At 38.7% G+C, this 23,023-nt stretch overlaps 1 protein-coding gene across 9 annotated transcripts in view; it reads left to right on the forward strand.

The window, feature by feature from the left end:
* Window positions 1-22,382, forward strand: part of FNDC3A (fibronectin type III domain containing 3A) — a 183,540-nt gene extending 161,158 nt beyond the window's left edge. For all 9 annotated transcript variants that reach the window (XM_070048854.1, XM_070048856.1, XM_070048857.1 and 6 more), the window contains 3 exons: window positions 9,001-9,167; window positions 10,073-10,200; window positions 19,832-22,382. In XM_070048854.1, the coding sequence (XP_069904955.1) occupies window positions 9,001-9,167; window positions 10,073-10,200; window positions 19,832-20,146 (610 nt within the window). In that variant the 3' untranslated portion in view covers window positions 20,147-22,382. The remainder of the gene's footprint in view (window positions 1-9,000; window positions 9,168-10,072; window positions 10,201-19,831) is intronic.
* Window positions 22,383-23,023: the final 641 nt, after the last annotated feature.

Here is a 23,023-nt window from a genome sequence, read left to right on the forward strand (position 1 = left end):
TGTAAATTGCTTTTGGGAGAATGGACATTTTGATGATATTGATTCTTCCAATCCATGAGCATGGAAGATTTTTCCATTTCTTGGTATCCTCTTCTATTTCTTTCTTTAAGGTTTTGTAATTTTCATCGTAGAGATCTTTAACGTCTTTGGTTAAGTTTATTCCAAGGTATTTGATTGTTTTTGTAGCTATTGTGAATGGGATTGATCTTAGAAGTTCTTCCTCAGCCATGGCATTGTCTGTGTATACAAAGGCTGTTGATTTTTGTGCATTGATTTTATACCCTGCTACTTTGCCAAACTCTTCTATGAGTTCCAATAGTCTCTTAGTAGAGTTCTTTGGGTCCCCTAAATACAGAATCATGTCATCTGCAAAGAGGGATAGTTTGAGTTCTTCCTTCCCAATTTGTATCCCTTTAATTACTTTTTCTTGCCTAATAGCTCTGGCTAGAACTTCCAGAACTATGTTGAATAGCAGTGGTGAGAGTGGGCATCCCTGTCTGGTTCCAGATTTCAGTGGAAATGCTTCCAACTTTTCCCCATTCAATAGGATGTTGGCTGTGGGTTTTTCATAGATTGCTTTGATTGTATTGAGGAATGTTCCTTCCAAACCCAGTTTGCTTAGAGTTTTCATCATGAACGGGTGTTGTATTTTATCAAATGCTTTCTCGGCATCTATTGAGATAATCATATGGTTTTTCTTCTGCAGTCTGTTAATGTGGTGTATCACATTGATTGTCTTGCGCACATTAAACCATCCCTGCATACCAGGGATAAATCCCACTTGGTCTGGGTGGATGATCTTTCTGATGTGTTGTTGCATTCTATTGGCGAGAATTTTATTGAGGATTTTTGCATCTATGTTCATCAGGGATATTGGTCTGTAATTCTCTTTCAGTGCTGCATCTTTCTCTGGCTTAGGAATTAAGGTGATGCTGGCTTCATAGAAAGAATTTGGGAGGATTCCCTCTTCTTCGATTGTTCTGAATAGTCTGAGAAGAATTGGAGTTAGTTCTTCTTTAAACGTCTGGTAGAATTCAGCAGTGAATCCATCTGGTCCTGGGCTTTTCTTTGTTGGGAGGGCCTTTATTACTGTTTCAATTTCTGTCTCAGTTATGGGTCTGTTTAGGTTTTCGATGTCTTCCTGGTTCAATTTAGGCAGGTTGCATGTGTCCAGGAATCTATCCATTTCTGATAGGTTTCCCTGTTTGCTGGCATACAAGTCCTTGTAGTAATTTCTGATGATTCTTTTTATTTCTGTGGTGTCTGTTGTTACATTTCCTTTTTCATCTCTGATTTTATTGATTTGGGTCTTCTCTCTCTTTTTTTGATTAGTTGTGCCAGTGGTGTGTCAATTTTGTTTATTTTTTCAAAAAACCTGCTTTTCATTTTGCTGATCTTTTGTAATGTTTTTCTTGATTCAATCCTGTTGATTTCTTCTCTGATTTTAATGATTTCTCTTCTCCTACTAGATTTGGGTCTGATTTGCTGTAGGTTTTCTAGATCCTTGAGGTGAATTGAAAGCTCATCTATTTGGTGTCTTTCCAATTTCTTGATGTAGGCACCTATTGATATAAACTTTCCTCTTAACACTGCTTTTGCTGTGTCCCATAAGTTTTGGTATGTTGTGCTGTTATCCTCATTTACTTCCAGAAAGTTTTTGATTTCTCTTTTGATTTCTTCTATGACCCATTGTTCATTCAGGAGCATGTTGTTCAATCTCCATGTGTTTGCGTATGCTCTAGGGATTCCTGAGTTGTTCATTTCCAACTTCATTCCTTTATGGTCTGAGAAGCTGCATGGTATGATTCTAATTCTTTTGAATTTGCTCAGACTTGCTTTATGGCCTAGTATGTGGTCAATCCTAGAGAAGCTTCCATGTACTGCTGAGAAGAATGTAAAATCTTTAGCTGTAGGATTGAAAGTTCTGTATATATCTGTTAGATCCATTTGGGCTATGGTGTCGTTTAAATCTACTGTATCCTTGTTGATCTTCTGACCGGATGATCTGTCTATTTCTGAGAGTGGAGTATTGAAGTCCCCCAGTACTACTGTATTGGGGTCTAAGTCTCCCTTTAAGTCCGTTAATAAATCTTTTAGATAAACTGGTGCCCTGTAGTTAGGTGCATATACATTGATAATTGTTATATCTTCCTGTTGAATTGATCCCTTAATCATGATATAGTGTCCCTCTTTGTCTCTCTTAACAGTTTTTGTGGTAAAGTTTATGTTGTCCGATATTAAGATGGCTACGCCCGCTCTTTTTTCATTTCTGTTGGCATGGTATATCTTTTTCCAGCCTTTCACTTTCAGTCTGTATGGATCTTTGTTGGAAAGATGTGTTTCTTGTAAGCAGCATATAGATGGGTTTTGTTCCTTAACCCAATCAGCCAATTGGTGTCTTTTAACTGGACAGTTCAGGCCATTCACGTTCAAAGTGACTAATGATAAGTGGTAACTTTGCCCTGCCATTTGCCAAAGATAAGTTCTAATATATGCTTTGAATTCCCTGTGATCTTTTGCTGTGAGGTTTCCTTCCTTGGTTTCCTTCCTTTACCTTCTTTCATATTGATGACCGTGTTTCTGTGTTTCTGTGTGTAACACATCTTTAAGCATCTTTTGCAGGGCTGGACGAGTGGCAACAAATTCTTTCAATTTCTGTTTGCAATGAAAAGTCTTTATTTCACCTTCATTCACAAATGATAGCTTTGCAGGATATAATATTCTGGGCTGGCAGTTGTTCTCTCTTAGTACCTGGGCTATATCTCGCCATTCCCTCCTAGCTTGTAGAGTTTCTGATGAGAAGTCAGCTGTGAGTCTGATTGGAGATCCTCTGAGAGTAATCTGACGTTTCTCTCTTGCACATTTTAGGATCTTTTCTTTATGTTTCACTGTGGAGAGTTTAATTACAACGTGTCGTGGTGAGGATCTCTTTTGGTCATGTTTATTAGGGGTTCTGTGGGCTTCCTATACTAGGATTTCTCTGTCCTTCTCCAAACCTGGGAAATTTTCTGCTAATATCTCACTAAAAAGGCCTTCTAATCCTTTCTCCCTCTCCATGCCTTCAGGAACTCCTAGAACCCGAATGTTGGGTTTTTTAATAGTATCCTGAAGATTCCCGACAATATGTTTCAGATTTCTAATTTCCTCTTCTTTTCTTTGGTCTGACTGTATCCTTTCCTGTTCTCTGTCTTCTAAGTCCGATATTCTCTCTTCTGCTTCACCCATTCTGTTTGTAAGGCTCTCTATTGTGTTTTTCATTTGATCTATTGAATTCTTCACTTCAGTCACTATCACAGTTTCCTGTTGTACTAGTTGTTTCGTTTCATTTTGATTCCTCCTTAATATTTCATTTTCACGAGAGAGATTTTCTATCTTGTCCATTAAGGATTTGTGTAGTTCAAGAATTTGTTTTTGAGAACTTCTTAATGTTCTTATCAATTTTTTGAGATCTGCTTCTTGCATTTCTTCTATGTCATCATCTTCATAATCTTGAATTGGGGTGTCTTTTTCATTTGAGGGCGTCATGGTGACTTCCTTGTTTTTATTACCTCGGTTTTTGCGTTTGTTATTTGGCATATTGGAGATATTTGGTTTCTTCACTGTGGTGCTTTTTCTTGTTATACTATGACTCTAGATTAAGTGGACTATCTGTTTTTGATGGAGCCTTAGGGCTTGAGATGGGTGTGGCCTGAGAGCTCTGTTTGGTGTGCCAAAGGTGACACTCCCAGGTTAGGCGTGGTAAATCTCTCTCTCTCTCTTTCTTTTTTTTTTTTTTTTTTTTTTTGATTCAAAAGGGAAGTAATTCCGCACAGCTGAATGAAGTTGGAGGTAGTTAGCAGGCAAATGATATACCCACAGGAGCCAGAGATCGGAAGTTCTTTCCCAAGATCCCCACAGGGAATCTGTTCGGCCCTCAGAGTGGGCTCAAATTCTCCTTCAGCCTCCCACTGGGTTGCCAAAGTTACGGAATTGTAGCGTCTCTGGAGAGTGCTCACGTGAATTCCGTGAGTTCTCTCCCCCACCGTCTCTTTTTTCACAGTCTCAGTTCAGTAGCACCACAAATTTACTAGCTCCTAATCTCCTGTTAATTCGCCCCGCCCAGAGTCAGGTTTTTCTGCTAGGCTCAGGGCCGGTGCCGACCTGAGGTCGCTCTGCTTATGACGTATGTCCAAGATGGCGCCTGCTCTTTGTCTTGCTCGCCCTTGAGAGGTGAGCGGAGAGAGAGAAACCCGTGTCCGTACTAGTCACCCTTTTTTTTTTTTTTTTTTTCTCTCTCTCTCTCTCTCTTCCAGTTAGCCTTGTGAACTTCCCCCCCCCGGGGGGTCGTTCCCTCTAGTCTCCTCTCTCCGCTTGCCTGCCGGTGTCTCGGGCTATTGAGGTTCGGCTCACCTCGCGTTCCAGCGCTGGTGTGTTGAGTCTGCCGCTGATGTCCCAAACTGTGGGCTCCCACGCTGTCCACGCAGGTCCGCTGTGAGTCACGCGTTCCGGAAGAGTTTCTTCTGCTGTTTCCTCCCCTACTCTTCCTTGAACCTGCAGTATCTCCACTTTTATTAAACTATCTCTCCCAAGACTATCAGTGTGCTCCCTTCCTATTCCGCCATCTTGCCGGGAGTCCCTTACTGTGGTTTTGATTTGATTTCCCTGATGGCTAGTGATCAGCATTTTTTCATGTGTCTGTTGGACATTTGGATTTCCTCTCTGAAAAATGCCTTTTTAACTCCTCTGCACATTTCTTAACTGGGTTGTTTGTTTTGTTGTTGTTGAGTTTCTTGATCTCTTTATATATTCTGGTTATTAGTCCTTTATCAGTTGCATAGTTTGCAAATATTTTCTTCCATTCTGTGGGTTGCCTGTTCACTTTGCTAAATGTTTCTTTTGTAGCACAGGAGCTTCTCAATTTGATATAATCCCACTTGTCAATTTTGGCTTTCACTGTCTGTGCCTCTGGGGTCTTTTCCAAGAACTCCGCCTATGCCAATGTCTTAGAGGGTTTCCCCAATGTTCTCCAATAATTTGATGGTATCAGGTCATAGATTTAGGTATTTAATCCATTTTGAGTGGATTTTTGTGTAAGATGTAAGGCACAGGTCTTGTTTCATACTTCTGCATGTGGAGATCCAGTTTTCCCAGCACCGTTTATTGACGAGACTGTCCTTCCTCCAGAGAAGCTTCTTTATCAAAGATAAGTTTGTTTTAGTTGCATGGGTTGATTTCTGGCATTTCTGTTCTGTTCCATTGGTCTCTCCATCTGTTTCTGTACCATTACCAGGCTGTTTTGATTATATCTGCCCTGCAGTGTGTCTTAAAATCTGGTATTGTGATGCCTCTGGCTTGGTTTTTGTTATTTAAGATTGTGTTAGCTATTTGGAGTCTCCTGTGTTTCCATGGGAATTTCAGCATAATTTTTTCTGGATCTGAAAATAATGTCCTTGGTATTTTGATGGGTATCTCATTGAATCTGTAAATTGTTTTTGGTAGTTATGGACATTTTGACGATATTGATTCTTCTAATCCATGAAGATGGAAGATTTTTCCTTTTTTTTTTTTTGTATCTTCTATTTCTTTCTTTAATATTTTGTAATTCTCATCATTGAGATCTTTGAGATCCTTGGTTAAATTTATTCCAAGGTATCTGGGGTTTTTTTGTAGCTATTGTGAATGAGATTGATCTTGGAAGTTCTTTCTTAGCCATGGCATTGTCTGTGTATACAAAGGCTATTGATTTTTGTGTGTGATTTTATATCCTGTCACTTTACCAAACTCTCTTAATGGAGTCTTTTGGATTCCCTATATTTAGAATCATGTCATCTGCAGATAGGGATAGTTTGACTTCCTTCTTCCCAATTTGTATTCCTTTGATTTCTTTTTCTTGCCTAATGGCTTTAAAACTTCTGGGACTACATTAAATAGCAGTGGTGAGAGTGGGCATCCTTGTCTGGTTCCAGATCTCACTGGGAATGCTTCCACCTTTTTTCCATTCAATAGGACACTGGCTGTGGGATGGTCATAGATTGCCTTGATTGTGTTGAGAAATGATCCTTCTATACCCAATTTGCTTAGAGTTTTCATCATGAAAGGGTGTTGTATTTTATCAGATGCTTTCTCTGCATCTATTGAGATAGTCATACAGTTTTTGTTCTTCAGTTTGTTAATGTGATGTATCACATTGATTTGTGAGCATTGAACCATCCCTGCAGTCCAGGGATAAATCCCACTTGGTACGGGTGAGTGATCTTTCTGATGTGTTGTTGGATTCGATTGGCTAGTATTTTGCGGCGGGGGGGGGGGGGGGGGGTTTGCATCTGCGTTCATCAGGGAAATTGGTCTGTAGTACTCTTTCTCTGTTGTATCTTTTTCAGGTTTAGGTATTAAGGTGATGCAGGCTTCATAGAATCTGGGAGGATTCCCTCCCTTTTAATTGTGTTGAACAGCTTAAGAAGAATTGGAGTCAGCTCTTCTTTAAATGTCTGGTATAATTCAGCAATGAAGCCTTCTGGTCCTGGGCTTTTCTTTGTGGGAAGGTCTTTATTATGATTCAATTTCTGTCTTGATTATTGTTCTATTTAGGTTTTCTGTGTCTTCATGGCTCAATTTAGGTAGGTTGTATGTGTCTAAGAATATGACCATTTCTTCTAGGTTTCCCAGTTTGTTGGCATACAGGTCTTTGTAGTAATTTCTGATGATTCTTTTTATTTCTGTGGTGTCTGTTGTTACATTTCCTTTTTCATCTCTATTTTATTAATCTGGGTCTTCTCTCTCTTTTTTTGATTAGTTGTGCCAGTGGTGTGTCAATTTTGTTTATTTTTTCAAAAAACCTGCTTTTCATTTTGCTGATCTTTTGTATAGATTTTTGGTTTCAATTTTGTTTATTTCTTCTCTAATTTTAATTATTTCTTAACTCCAACTAGTTTTGGGTTTGGTTTGCTGTTGTTTTTCTAGGTCCTTGAGATACATTGATAGCTCATTTATTTGGTGCACATACAACCTACCTAAATCCAATTTTTGATGTAGACACCAATTGCTATAAACTTTGCTCTTAACACTGGTTTTGCTGTATCCTATGTTTTGATGTGCTGTATTGTTGTCCTCTAGGGTGAAAGTAGTGTCCAGGGTGACCCAGGTTGGGTGTGGTAAATCTCTCTCTCTCTCTCTCTCTCTCTCTTTTTTTTTTTTTTTTTTTTATCAGAGAGGAGGTTTGTTCTGCTCTGTTGGCATTGTCTCACACTCATTCTCTCCCCAAAGGAGATCAGTGCCTGGGTGCTAGCCCCAGTGGGTACAGTATTCATCTGTGCTGCCCCAAGAACCATACAAAGAATCTGTGCAATCCTTGGTATGAGCACAGATTCCACAACAATGACCCTCACCGGTAAACCTGGGAGCCTCAAGCATGTAGAGCTACCCACAGTGACTGCCCAAAGTCCCAGCCACGCAGCCACAGTGTTTTCACAGTCCCAGCACACAAGCCTCCCATAGTCACCGGCACCCAGCCCCTGTCAGTTTTCCCAGCCAGACTCAGGCTTCTCTACTTGGCTGGTTGCTGGGTGCCCAGATACAAGCTGGCTCAGCTGTTAACTAACCTGTGTCCACAATGGCGCCCGCCCCCACTCGGCTTGTTACAGGATGCCATTGCAGGGTGAACAGGGAGAGAGAAACATGCTTCTTTTTTCTTAGTTTGTCAGGTGCACTGTCCCCCTCAGGGTTCCAAGCCAGGCCCAAGCCAGGTTCTTCCAGCAACTTTATTGCCAGTGGCCTGGGCTGCTGCATACTGGTCTCACCTCACTCTCCAAGGCTAGTGCTGAGACTCTTGGCTGCTGGGATCCTGAGTTGTATGCATCCACACCCTTCACATAGTTCCACAGTGTCTCTCTAATTTGCATAAAGTTTCCTTTGCCATTTTTCTCCTTAACTCTTCTAAGACAATTGTCTGTGCTTTTTTTAAACTATCTTCCCTTAGACTAGAGCAGTAAGTTTCTTATGAGAAATGCATGGGAGTACCACAACTCACAGAAAATGGGATTAAAAGTAAAAGTTTTTAGTGCAAAACTTTTTCATAATATGTGGAAAATTTATATAATGACAAAACTATGGATGGATTTCAAAAAGTTTTTGCACCAAATAATCTCGTGCTTTTAATTGCATTTTGCATGAAATATTTGCAATATTTGTATATATGATGATAAATTTTGTCAGACAATTCAAGTAGAAAATTTATTGGAAATATATTTTCTCATACTGCTATATAAATCTCTAGAAAACATCTATATCCCTGTGGAACAGTGGTCTTTCTACTTTTGACTTGTTGAAGATATGGTTACTGATGCTTTAAGCCTGTGATTATGAAGTAAATTGAAAGTATGTTACTGCAAAAATTAAAGGAATAAAAAAGGAACAAGGAAAAAGGAGGTTGAGGGGAGGCAGTGAGGGAGGGAACTATGGTTATCTTAGAATTGTATCAATGAAATTATTCTTTTTATGTTAATAAAAATTTTTAAAAAGAAAAAGAAAGCATCACCAATCAGCTAAAACTATGCCTGGGAGTTAGGGATTTTCTTTTTCCCAGATGAAGGCAAGCAAGATTGAAGTACAGATACTCTCAAAGCTCAGGTCTACGCTACAGATGACAAATTCTATGAACAAGACCTCAGTTAGAAGTAATTTGTAATGAAAATTGTTGATATTTTGAGTATATTTAAAAATATATACATTAAAAGACAGCAGTTAGAAATAAAGCAGTACCAGAAACTAAGAAGAAATAGTTACAGGTGGGTGCATATGAAATATAGCAAAAGACTTTCAGGAAATCATGCAAAATTGGGAAATTTTACCAATTACATGATTTTCATCATCGGTTGAAAAACAAAGATATGTTTAGAGTGACATACCACTCCTGCCATTACATTTTTTGAGTAACTCATCCCTAAGAAATGTCCCCAGTGTACCATTTTGGTTTTCATAACATAGCCTGAGGCTTCTTTAATGAAAGAGTTATTTTCCCTTTAGGTTTGTATCCTTGTACAGAGGACCGTGTCATACATACAAAGTACAAAGACTGAATGAGTCAACATCCTATAAATTCTGTATTCAAGCTTGTAATGAAGCTGGGGAAGGTCCCCTCTCCCAGGAATATATTTTCACTACTCCAAAATCTGTTCCAGCTGCCTTGAAAGGTAAGTTATGTATCTTGAACTTGTTTTCTTTGCTAATAAATTAGATATATTTTCATAAAAGTGCTTTTTCTGTTAATAAAAGTTAATATCCAGTTTATATTTGATAGTTTTGTTATAAAAAATTAGATTAGCAAGCTCACCTACTAGAAGTTTATTCAATTTAAAAGTCCATTCATACTCAGACAAGCACTAGTTTTTGATTACTGATCTTTTTAATAAGTGACATCAAAATAGTAAATTGAACAGGTAGGCTGGTTTTTTTCTAATAGGGTCACTTACTATTTCTGCTATTACTACTTGAATAAAAAGCTGGTCATTTAAATGTTATAAGTCATTACAGTCTCATTCATTTGGATTTAGGGAAAGAGCCAGGTAATCTGTTAAAATAAGGTCTTAAGTTAGATTTTTTAATCAGACTTGCATATAAACACATGTACATGCATTTTTATATGCATATATGTTTTTAAATTCATTTCAGAGTTCTTATTGTAAAACTGCCCTGGCAAGGACTGCAGTTTGTATATTTAGCCAAAAAGTTCATCGTACTCCAAGGACTAATCCCAGAGACTTGCAGTACAATATAATGGATCAGGCATTTGAATGTATTATTTGTTAAGCAGTTCTATAGGTCTAAAGACTCTCTTTAAATAGTCTTTCTAATAATGTTGATGAGTTTCATTGAGTCATTTTTCTGTTTCTGCATCTGCCTTCCTATCTCTGAACTGTAAATAAATTGTTGATTTTAACCACTTTGTATGGAAATTTCAAAAATTCACTTTATTTCGTTTATTTTTAAGTCCAGCTGAATTTTAAAGGTTTGTTGATTTGTTTAAAACAACTATCCTTGTGATGCGCCAAATTGTACCTCAGTTGAAGCAGATTTTGTTTATATTTGTTTCTTCCAGCCCCCAAAATAGAGAAAATAAATGATCACACTTGTGAAATTACATGGGAGTGTTTACAGCCAATGAAAGGTGATCCAGTTATTTACAGTCTTCAAGTTATGATGGGAAAAGATTCAGAATTCAAACAGGTATGTGCCAAAATACAGTACTGTGTACACATATTTCTACATTTCTTTCATTTTTATGTATTTCCAGTGTAGTATTTGACTATCCTTACCTAATTCAGAAATATTTGTTCAGTATACACTGTGTCCCAAAGATCGCCAGATTCTGGCCGGTGCCCTGGCTCACTAGGCTAATCCTCTGCCTATGGCACTGGCACACCGGGTTCTAGTCCCGGTTGGGGTGCCGGATTCTGTCCCGGTTGCCTCTCTTCCAGGCCAGCTCTCTGCTATGGCCCGGGAGTGCAGTGGAGGATGGCCCAAAGTACTTGGGCCCTGTACCCGCATGGGAGACCAGGAGAAGCACCTGGCTCCTGGCTTCGGATCAGCACGATGCGCCGGCCGCGCCGGCCATTGGAGGGTAAACCAATGACAAAGGAAGACCTTTTTCTCTGTCTCTCTCTCTCACTGTCCACTCTACCTGTCAAAAAAAAAAAAAAAAAAAAAAAAAAGATCTCCAGATTCAAAATCTTTTGTCCAGATTCAAAATCTTTTGAGCATGAACTATAGTTAAATAAATTTTTCATTCATTTGACAAGTACTCACTGAACTCTGCCAGGCATTCAGGATAGAGCATGAGCAAAATGCCCTTGCATCCATGGAGCTTGCATTCTAGTGGAAAAGACATTGAAGGCAGATAAACAGGTCACTATGTAATACTTCAGATAGGTGCAAGTGCAATAGAAAGAAAATAAAACTTGGTAAAAAGAGACTAGGAAGTGCTGAAGAGGAAATACCTAATGGAAGTCAAGTGTTGGGAGAAGAGTATTCCAAGGAGAGGGAGGCCCTGAGACAGGAGCACGCTTGGTATGTTTGATAACAGTGAGGCTGGTATGACTGGGATGGAGGGGCAAGGGAAATTGTTGATGAGATCAGGTAGTAATGGTAAAAGGGATCATGTGGAGCATTAGAAGCCATAATGTGACTTGTAGTCTATGTGAAATGAGAAGCCAGGGCAAGATTTTGACCAGATAGTCACATAATCAGACACAAGGTCATTTTAGCTATAGAATGGAGCTAGAATGGGACAAGGGTAGAACCAGTAAGATGAATAAGGAAGTTTCTACAATAATAATAATAATAGCATTATACAGTGCCTAAATATGACAGTAGGCAGGATTATTATGAAAGCCTAGAGGAAGTGTCACTTTCCTAGTTGACAGATTTCAAAGTTAATTTCCTGGTAAGGGATGAGCAACAGTCAGATGGAGTGAGGAGTTATCAGTGTTCATTAAAAGTTTTATAAAAATAAGACTTTTTGTGGCTCAAGCCTAATGTTTAGAAGCATTTCATCTGATTTTGTCCTTTTTTTCCATCAACCTTCTTGATTTATAGGGGCTTCTAAGCTGGGTTGTTTTCATTGTGTCTTATTTATTGATCATCTTTTTATTCCAGTCTTTTATTTTGATTATTAATGTAATAGTTTTAAAGATTTTATTTATTTGAGAGGTAGAGTTACAGACAGAGGGAAAGACAGAGAGAAAGATCTTCCTTCCACTTTTCATTCCCCAAATGGCTGCAGTCGCCAGAGCTGTGCTGATCTGAAGCCGGGAACTTCCTCTGGGTCTCCCCCATGAGTGCAGGGGCCAAACTCTTGGGCCATCTTCTCCCAGGCCATCAGTAGGGAGCTGAATTGGAAGGGGGCAGCCAGGATACAAACTGGCACCCATTTGGGATGCAGGCACCACAGGCAGAGGCTTAGCCTACTATGTACCACAGCACTGGCCCCTATAATGGTTTTAATAGAGATTAACTTTTGCTTAATAGAAAGAATTTTCAGTACAATTTTTTTCAAGTTTTGCAAAGCATGGAAATATATAGTATCTAAACTGAAACTACAAAAAGACCCAAAGAAATTAAGTTTGGCATGTGATTATTTTTCTGTATTAAACCATCTGCAAATTGACATGATAATTAGATTTGAAATGTAATTTACAGATAAGCAGGTTTCCTCCCAAGGAGGAAGTAAAATTAATATTAAGGAAAATGTAATTGTATTACATGTTTAAAGGAAATAAGGACCCCACATTTGAGTAGTATATGAATTTTAATAAGTTTATGTCACTACATGAAAGAGCGACACTAATTCTAATTTCAACTTAAAAGCTAAATTAACCCTATTACCACTTAAATGAGTTTGTAAGCATACTATAAAACTTAAAATACTGGTCCCCTTAGAACTGCATCCTACATTTGCTCATTTAAGTCTCTTAAATATTTATAAAAACTCTACAACTTACAGTTTTGGAATTTTGAGAGTTCAGTTTCATCCATGGAATTTATATTTTGTAATTTATTATATACCTAACAGAGATAGTAAATATTATGAAGGATTTTCCAAAAGTTCATGGAAAATATATATTTTTAAAAATGCATGGATTTCAAAATTTTAGACTAAAATAAACCTATCTTTTAATTCCATTTTTCCATAAACTCTTTGAAGTACCCTAGAATTAAGGGGGAGGTTACATTTATTAATAAGTTACTGTTCACATTTCAAGAAAGCAGTTTAAAATTTAGCAAGCAAGCAGAAATTTTACAATCTTCATATTTTTGCATAGGTAAGCAAAGCATAATGAAGATAAAACCTGTTTTATAAAAGGGGAATGATTGGGATGAGCATTTGGTACAGGAATTAAGTCACACTTTAGGATGCCTGCTATCAAAGTTCCTAATTTGAGTCTCAGTTCCTCTGCTTCTGATCCAGCTTCCTGCTAATGTGCACTCTGGAAGGGAGCAGGTGATAGCTCAGATACTTGGCTCCCCACCACCCACATGAGAAGCCCAGATTGAATTTTAGGCTCCTGGCCCTGGCTGGGCCTGGCCCAGCCCTGGCTGTTGCAGACCTTTGAAGAGTAAACCAGCAGATGAAAGAGTGCATTCACAAGTGTGTGTGCTCTCCCTCTCTCTCTTTCTCTCTCTCTCTCCACCCCCTTTCAAATAAAATGAAAATAAATAGGAATGATTGGCTCCAGCTATAATTGGGAACATTTTCTAAAAGAAGCATCATTGAAATAAGCCTTGTTAGTGCCTGAGTGCTTAAGAAGAGCCATAGGTTCTAAGGTGTGACTTGAGTATAAGTCTCAAAAGTGGAATATGTAGTGGAGGAGACCAGGTCTCAGTGAGTTTTTATTCTGCAGCAGTAGAAACCTCTGATGTTTTTAATAAGGGAAATGCTATTTAGTTGGTGGTTGAATTTCTAAGCTAGCCTCTGAAAAAAACCTGTTCAGGACCCGTGCCATGATATAGCAGGTAAAGCCACCACATGCAGTGCTGGCATCCCACATGGGCACCAGTTTGAGTCATGGCTGCTCCACTTCCAACTCAGCTCTCTGCTTTGGCCTGGGAAAGCAGTGGAAGATGGCCCAAGTCCTTGGACCCCTGCACCCACTTGGGAGACCCGGAAGAAGCTCCTGGCCCCTGGTTTTGGATCAGTGCAGCTCTGGCTGTTGAGGCCATTTGGGGAGTGCACCAGCGGGTGGAAGATCTTTCTCTCTATCTGTCTCTCCTTCTCTCTCTGTGTAACTCTGACTTTAAAATAAATAAATCCTTAAAAAAAAAAACTTCAAGTTATAATGTTACTGGTTGGAGGCTGGAGGGAGGAGAGGAGAGGGGAGAGGTTGGAAGGCGGGGAATTGAAAGCATATGAACCTGGCAGGAATAAGAAGTGCCTGTGACCAAGCTTAGGAACAAATTGGTTTCTTTGCATTCTTCCCTTTCGTCATCTCTGTTTCACCTTTGACTGACTTTGCCCAGACCTTTGGTGCTTGCTTTCCACCATATGCCTTGTCTGGTAGCACTTCAGTTGCCCCCATTCTCTAAAATGGCATTCTCTCTAACTCTCAACATTGCTGTCTCACACACACCCTAACTTCATATATAGCTGACCTTACCAGGTATTAGGAGGAAGACATTTTATACCAAAAGTGTGATGTCTGATGGCTCTTTTTTTTTTTTTAATAAAGATTTGTTTATTTGAAAGGCAGAGTTATGGAGAGGCAGAGAGAGAGAGAGAGGTCTTCCATCCACTGGTTCACTCCCCCAAATGACCACAACGGCCAGAGCTGGGCTAATCTGAAGCCAGAGGCTTCTTCCGGGTCTCCACATGGGTGCAGAGGCCCAAGGACTTGGGCCATCTTCCACTGCTTTCCCAGGCCACAGCAGAGAGCTGGATTGGAAGTGGAGCAACCAGAGCTCGAACTGGCACCTATATGGGATGCCAGCACTGCAGGCAGCAGCTTTACCCACTACGCCACAGCACCAGCTCTGCTGTTTCTTTAATCCTCTCAGAAATATGTGCATTTAAAAAAATAAGTGTTTTAACCAAAAAACTGATGCTTCCAATGATTATAACTGGATTACATGAACATTTAGAGGAATAGCCACTTTCGAAGTAGAGCCACTCTACCTGGGAGTTTCTACCTAAGGCAGTTCTTACGTTGGAACTCATTATGTTGCATGTTTCAGAAAAACTATATTGAGTTGTCTTAAAAACAGGGTAAATTCGGTTAGGGAAAAACCCTGAGGTAGGCAGGCAGGCTGCAGGATTGGGTGATCCAGCAGCTTAATGCAGTCATCAGACTTGATTTCTCTCATCATCATCAGTGGCTGCCCTTAGCAGTGGGAGCCTACTCATTCACAAAAAGGGCAAAGAAAGCACTCATATTTCAAAGGTCAATGACTGTGTTAGGGCTTAAGCCAACCATAACCCACATTTGGAGCTAAGAATGAGGCCAGTTTCTCCTGGTACATGGATGGGAAGATAAGGGTTTGACACTTCTAACCAAAATCAGAGTTCTGTTGGCAATGACAGGTAATAGCATTCTCCACAGAAATAGAGCCAAGAGGATATAGAGATATATAGAAAGAGATTTGTTAAGATGGATTGGCTTACTTCAGTCATGGATCCTAAGAATACCCACATTCTGCTGTGTGCAAGCGTGAAAGCCGGTGGTGTATAGTTCTAGTCCAAACCCCAACATCTGAGAACCAACAGTGCCGATGACAAAGGGCAGGAGAAGATGGATGTCCCAGTTCAAGAGAGGGAACGAACAAGTCCTTTGTCTACCTTGTTGTCTTACCCAAACTCTAAAACAGACTGGATGATGCACATCCACGTCGGTGGAGAAGTGTCTTGTTTACTCAGCCTGCTGAATTGGATGCTTGTCTATTCCAGAAACACCCAGAGGTAATGTTTCAGCACCTATGTGAGCATCCGTTAGCCCAGTCAAGTTGACAGATAAAATAAACCAACACTGCCTGTACTGGGGCCTATTGGATTCTGTACAACTTCTTCCTTCCTTAAACTCCTAAACTCAGATTCTCAAGAACAGTGTTCCTCAGAGTAGCCTACAACTTGAATCTGGGAATGGTGCCTACAGTTCTATTTGGCTTTTTGTTTTTTTAAGTTCAAATTGATGTTAATCACACTAAATTTAAGACTATATGCACAGTAAACTTAACCTCTTCTCTAAAAGCTCTTAAGATCATTTGCAGCAATGATAGAGGGGAAGAAGGCACAGATAAGAGCTAAATGGTTTTTTATCTATGTGTACTTTTTTGTGGTGATTTTCTCTGTTCTTCATGAATTGATCACTACAGAACAATTATTCACACTAGCATGTCCATAAATTACACAAAGATCACATGTGGCCATATGTACCAAATTATATGATAGCATAAGCCTTGTAAGTCTTAATAAATATATTTAAATATGAAATACATAATATATCTTAAGGGAAAATTTAAATTGAGTCTGTACTCAGTCCAAAGGTAGTGTGCTAAAAGCATTGTCTTATACAGGAGACTTCAAAAGTTTGTGGAAGAGTAAGTTTATTTTAGTGCAAACACAATTTGAATGTTTTTTTCATAATATGTATTTTCCATCAATTTTTAAGAAACCCCTCATTTTAATCACTGTAAATAATACTGTGCATATTATTCACACATAATCAGGTTATGTGTTAATACGCAGAAAATGACAACAGTTAAACAATCTGTTCCTCTACAGGGACAGTTTGCAAAGTGGGTACCTTTGATAGAAACTTGTACTCTTATCCTTGAAAGAAAGAAAACAGGACTATTTTGAAGTTAATATGAGTTATCCAGCCAACCAAGTAGGTTTTTAGGATATAGAGGTAGAGACACATACAAATAAGAATTGGATTCACCTTTATTGGTCCCCATTCCTCAACTGGTCTTTCTTCACACCATAACATAATCATAAAGCTAACATAAAGACAAATTCCAGTTTATGAAACTCTTCATAAATTTATTTTAAGATTTTTCTATAAAATTCTATTGTAGTTGATATTATTTCAAAGTTCTTGGCCCAACTAGGAATATACAAACTTTGTAAGCTTAGATTTTAGTCTGCATTTCTTCTGTTAAAATATAAAGTAAAAATGTTAATCTCTTGCTGCTATTCTCTTAACTAATATTGGTCTCACCCCATCTATAAATGAATAATTGATTCATAGCATATGTAAGGAGCTATTTGATTTTAGTTATACATAGTAGTATCTGGGCCCCCATAGCAAAGGGACCAAATATAGATTTAGAATTTTTATTTTCCCTTTATTACTAAGGCCAAATATATAATGGAGATAGAGGTAAAAGTGGTATTATTTATCTTAATTCTTTTTTCACACTCTAAGATCTAACCTAGTTCACCTCAAACTTGAGGCTAATTTGAGTAACTTCTCTTACATGTGTAAGCCTTCTTAAATTACCTTTAGCAAGTTAATGTGTTTTCCTCAATTCTGTGTCTACAGTTAGCTTTAAGATGTATGCCTGTTTAGAGGTATCCTCCCAGCATCTGAAAACTTGATCTCATCATCTTTCCTCCTTCTCTTTTCCAACTTCTTCCTTATTTCATCATTCTCATAGGCTCCAATATCATCTCAGTTTGCAAGATTTAAATTCTTGGAAGAATTGTTTGTCCTAACAACTCTTACTTTAAAATCATTTCTAGATCCACCTTACTATGCTTGTATACAGCAAGAGCCCCTATTCCACCTGGCTCTCTTCAATCCCTCATACATAATCCTGCAATCAGGATTCCTTCGACACTGTTTTAATGTCACATATCTGAAGTGGCCCTTTCTGAATTAAACCTAAACTTCTCATACTTAATGTATTCCTCCTCTCTGCCAGAACTCTCATCATCCTCCTGCCATTTGTTGAGGCTTTTTCACTAACTAATATTACCATGCTTATTCAGAAACGTGTAAGAAATAAATATTAATAACAATTAAACTCACTTTTTATATCCATAAGACACACACAGTTTTTTAAAAATTTTATATATTTATTTGAAAGGCAGAGTGCAAGAGAGAGAGGGAGAGACAGAGAAGGGTCTTCCATCTGCTGGGTCACTCCCCATATGGCTGCAACGGCCGGAGCTGAGCCAGTCCAAACCCAGGAGCTTCTTCCAGGTCTCTCACATGAATGCAAGGGTCTAAGAACGTGGGCCATCTTGTACTGCTTTCCTAGGCCATTAGCAGAGAGCTAAATCGGAAGAGGAACAGCTAGGACACAAACCAGTACCCATACAGATTACAGCACACAGCCTGAGGCCTAGCCTACTGTGCCACAGCACTAAACCCCAAATAAATTAAGTTCATTGTTATGTGTATAGTTTTACAAGGCTTCCTAAAACAGCCTTCTGTTTTGTTATTCCTTTTGTCATCTCCCAGACTACGTTTCCATGCCTTTGAAACATTTATCTGCATCCTTAGAACTAATATTCACCATTTTCCTTAAGATTCATAATAAGGCTTACTTTCTTCAATTAAAGTTCCTTTATATGTCTCCCAGCATCCACATTTTGACTTGATAGTCAATTCATGAATTTAGGGGCCTTTTATTAATACCTGCTATACTCATATGCTAGATTTTGGAGACAGCAAAAATGAAATGGAGATCTTCATGCTGCTTTTAGAGCAAACCAATATGTAAAAATGTAGATTTACAACCCAGATATCATTGAGGCAGCTAAAGAAGAGTGCTAACCTGGCTGTTGGTTGATGTGACTCGTAGCTCAACCAGCTAACTAGAGGAACTCAATTGGGAAGTCACTTAATCATGAGAGCCTTGGTTTTCTCTGTTGGAGTAAGAGGGATGGGGCTTATTTGTGGATATGATAGCTTCCATAGCACTCACTACATGCTAGGCACTGTGGTCAGTGCGTTAACAAGGACTGTTGGTTCATTTCATCTTCATAATTACCTTACAAATCAATTACTATTAATGCTTGCTGCTCTTAGGTAATGGTTTAAAATCTCACGGAGTGTGTACTGGGAGAAGAGAGCTTAGACCCCAGGCTAGGCAGTTCTAGTATATGTGATCTGAAAGGCAGACTAACACAGGAGGAGACAGAGAGATCTTCCATCTGCTATTTCACTCCCCAAGTGGCAGCAAGGGGCTGGTCCAGGCCAAAACCAGGAGCCTGGAATTCCATCCAGGTCTCCTACATGGGTGGCAAGGGCCCAAGTACTTGGGCCATCCACCACTACTTTCCCGGGCACATTAGCAGGAAGCTGGATCAGAAGCGGAGCAGCCGGACCTCAGCTGGGGCCAAGCCAGCACTGCTGATGTAGCAAGGTAGCAGCCTAACCCACTGTACCACAATGCCAGCCCCACACTTGTCATCTTAACTTACACATTCCCTTGAAAAGAATTCTTTTTTTTTTTTTTTTTTTTTTTTTTTTTGTGACAGGCAGAGTTAGACAATTAGAGACAGAGAGAAAGGTCTTCCTTTTTCCGTTGGTTTACCTCCCAAGTGGTTGCTACGGCTGGCGCGCTGCGCCAATCCGAAGCCAGGAGCCAGGTGCTTCCTCCTGGTCTCCCATGCGGGTGCAGGGCCCAAGTATCTGGGCCATCCTCCACTGCCCTCCCAGGCCACAGCAGAGATCTGGACTGGAAGAGGAGCAACCGGGACAGAATCCGGTGCCCCGACTGGGACCAGAACCCGGGGTGCCGGCGCCACAGGCGGAGGATTAGCCTAGTGAGCACCAGCCCAAGAATTCCATTGTTTTTATTTCCCTTTAAGACATAGTAGAGGGTCCTTCTCTGTGATTCTAAATGATCTCATCTGAGAAATTTGTAAAATGATTTACTGTGGACACCTATAGAAAGCTTGCCTTATGCATTGGTTTCATTCAACAGGTGTGTTTGAAATTGTGTGGAAAATTGGCAGCTAGGCAAAGATATAATGGAAGGAGTAAGATTAGATGCTATCCTTCCATTCATGGAATGATTTCACACCAAAAAAAAAGAAAAGAAAAAGGAAAAAAAGGACTTATATTTGAGGGAAAAGCCTGAGAGCCAGGTTGCTGTTCGGGAACACATCTCCAATGACTTTCTCCTTAATTCATCTTTAACCTCTGTGAAAGAAGATTTTACATCCTTAACTTTTCTAATTTCTCTTGCTCTTATACAGCAGACAGACAAGAACTTTAATGGCAAGGTATTTTTTTAATGTCATTTGAAAGACAAAACCAGTGGTGTTCACTTGCTTTCATGTCAAAAATGCTTTTAAAAGATGTTAATCCTAACATCTTTTCTGTTTCCTGTCCTTCTGATATTTTATTAATAGATTTACAAAGGTCCCGAGTCCACTTTCCGGTATTCCAGCCTTCAGCTCAACTGTGAATATCGCTTTCGTGTGTGTGCCATTCGCCAGTGCCAAGACCCAGTGGGGCACCAGGACTTAGTCGGCCCCTACAGCACCACCGTGCTCTTCATGTCTCAGAGGACTGAGCCGCCAGCCAGCGCCCACAGAGACTCTGTGGAGAACACCAGGACCCGGCGGGCGCTCAGTGACGAACAGTGTGCCGCTGTCATCCTGGTGCTGTTCGCTTTCTTTTCCATTCTGATTGCCTTTATCATTCAGTACTTTGTAATCAAGTGAAATATAACTTTATTTTTAACACTGTATTACATTTTATTTTGTCATATACTAAAATTATTTCTGTGTTGCTTTTACAAAAACAGTGGCATTTAGCACTGGCATTGAGACTACAGCACATCATTTTTGCCATTTTCAGTGCTTATATTGTTAGGTAGAGGCTGGCACTTTATTAGAGGACAAGCCAGAGAAATATCAATTTGGGGGGAGGTGTTTGATTGGGGCTTTTTTTTTCTTTTTTCCTTTTTCCTTTTTTTTCTTCTTTTTCCCCATTTTTGTTTCCTTTTTTTTATTGACATGCCTTCCCATAGAATAAACTTTGTAAGAGGCAACAATTTATAATCAATATTTTGACTGTCAGCATGAGTTTAACAGTGATAACCTGATCTATTTGTTTTAAAGATTACCGAGTGAAAAATTGGGAATGGATAGAATTTACACTAACATGCTATACAAAAAAAAGTCTGATGCTGTGAAAGCAATCTAGTGCTATATTTCTACCTCCTCATTTGTCTTAATTATTTGGTAAATGGGATTATGATGAATAACTGGAGGGGCTTAGCAAACAAAAACTGGATGAAAGAATATGCATAAGAAAAGAAGTTTCTTGTTTGATAAATGTGGAGTTCTTCATTACAAATAAATATACAGGAAGTCACAGATGAGTCACATAAAGAAAGCACAGGCTTTTACTTGGCCTAAAAATATTTTAATGTTTACTCAAAAAGTACCTCTTCTTGGAACCTGGAAAAAAACAGAAGACATTTAGATAGTTACTTTTTTAAAAAGTAATAAAAATCAACTCTGAATTTCAAACCTAATAACTTCTGTTTTGTGAGCCTTCAAACTGTATGTAGGTGTATAAGGACATACAGATTCATATGGCATACATAAACTAGACATACCAAGTGTAAAAATACATACATATATATAGATATAGATGTACACACTCAGTCCTTCCATCTGATACAGGCTAGTTTTGAAGAACTCCCACAAGTTTTGCTGCTTCTCCCATAACTACTGCCATCACCATCAGAATTCATAATCAAACCTAACGTTTTTTGTTTGGGGCACCAAATTTGAAGACAAAATTACTTTGCACCAGTAAACTTCAAGCTGCTTTCTTTCTTGAAAAACTAATGTTTAATGTATAATGTCTGTTTGGATACTGTCCCAAATTGTTGATTGCATGTGGTTAATGTTGCATTAGAGCACTTTGCAATTACATAATTCATTAATGTATTGTGAGCTTGCATTTGTGAGTTATTGGATGATCAGGTTGAATTTTGTCAAGTATCACATTGTACATCTTGCCTAGACGTCAAAGACTCCCAGTAATAATACAGTTTGTAATGAAACTATCTGAATTTCTTGTTTTATCACATGTTATCTGTAAAACACCTGTAACTAGCTTTTTAATTTATTATTTGAATTTTAGGGTAGAGAATCACTAATTTTTAGTTGCTGATGTTAGCATTTTAGTGATTACTAAGCACTTCTGTCAGTCTTTGAAAAAGGAACGTATGTTTTGTGCTTTGAAGATCTCTGAAGAATTTCCCTTATAACTGAATGGGCATGTATTGTAAGTGTTTAATGTCAAATAATCTGTGCTGTAGAAAAAACATTAACCTTTGTTCAAAAAAGAAACGGATAAACTTGGCCTTTCCGAGTGGTAAGAATGATCTGTCACTATAATATACTGTATGTTTACATTTTATTTAAATTTAATCTCTTATGTATAGGGTGATAACCTTCCCCCAAACAACAGTGATTGCGATTGTTTTCTAGAAACTTCTTAAAAGTGCCACATTTGGCAGTACAAATGAGTTTGAGTGTAATAGCCCAGAGATTTCTATATAGTTGAATGTCTAAAATGGTAAAATGTGCCACTGTGGCAGGTTACAGTGGCTTATGTTTTTCATAGTGATTCAAATGAATTCCTATTTTTGATAGTAAATGTCATTTAATAGTGTACTTGCCATTTGAGCCTCACTGCAAAATGAGTGCAGAGGAGAAAACAATTTTTAATGTAATCTTGATTTTACCTCATATACTGTACATTCCAAAAACTCTAAACTTTTTAAAGATATAGATACACTACCAAACATATCATCTTGAAATTGTATAAGGTTGAGCTCCATACAAATGAAGAAATATAATCTCATAAAAATACATAAACTATGTAGCAAAAGTATCTTTAAAATCCATGGAAAATAAAAGTTGTATCATTCTTTTTTGAGATATGTTTATTGCATTCATATACATTCATGATTTGCAGCCTGTTTGAGACAATGATATGCCAAGTTCTCCCCTCCTGTAATGAGCTTTAAACAGTTTACCCAACACTATTCAAATCAACACAAGAAAACCCATATTATTAATATGGATAAGAGTACAGTGGACTAAACAAAGAAATCAGAAGTTTTAGCCCAGTGACTTGATTCTGTTTAATTCATTAAATATCTTGCTTCCTTTATAGACATAAAAAAATACAATGATTTCCAGGTAAACTTCCCATTGTGAGGAAAATCCCTGACCCCTCCTCACCTTTCCTATATTTCTGAGCTATTTCCAGATGCCTTTCTCCTGCCTCCAGGGCCCCAGAACCTTGCTTGGTACTGTTACTGGTACTGCTGGATCTGCCCTCCAACTCCCGAAAGTTCAACATTCCCTCTCACTCATCCTCCACTAAAATTTTTATCCCCTGGTCTTCCTCCCAGGCATTCATCACTTTTGAGATGCCAAATGAGTCACTGACTGCCCCACCTGCACATGCTGCACTAAACTTTATAACGTTAGGCTGGTGGGGAGGTATTTTGGATGTCAGAACACCACTCCACACAAACAGGAGATGTGAGTCCAGGCTCCAGAGGACATAAC

Source organism: Oryctolagus cuniculus, chromosome 9, assembly GCF_964237555.1.
Source record: "Oryctolagus cuniculus chromosome 9, mOryCun1.1, whole genome shotgun sequence".
NCBI classification, from domain to species: domain Eukaryota; kingdom Metazoa; phylum Chordata; class Mammalia; order Lagomorpha; family Leporidae; genus Oryctolagus; species Oryctolagus cuniculus.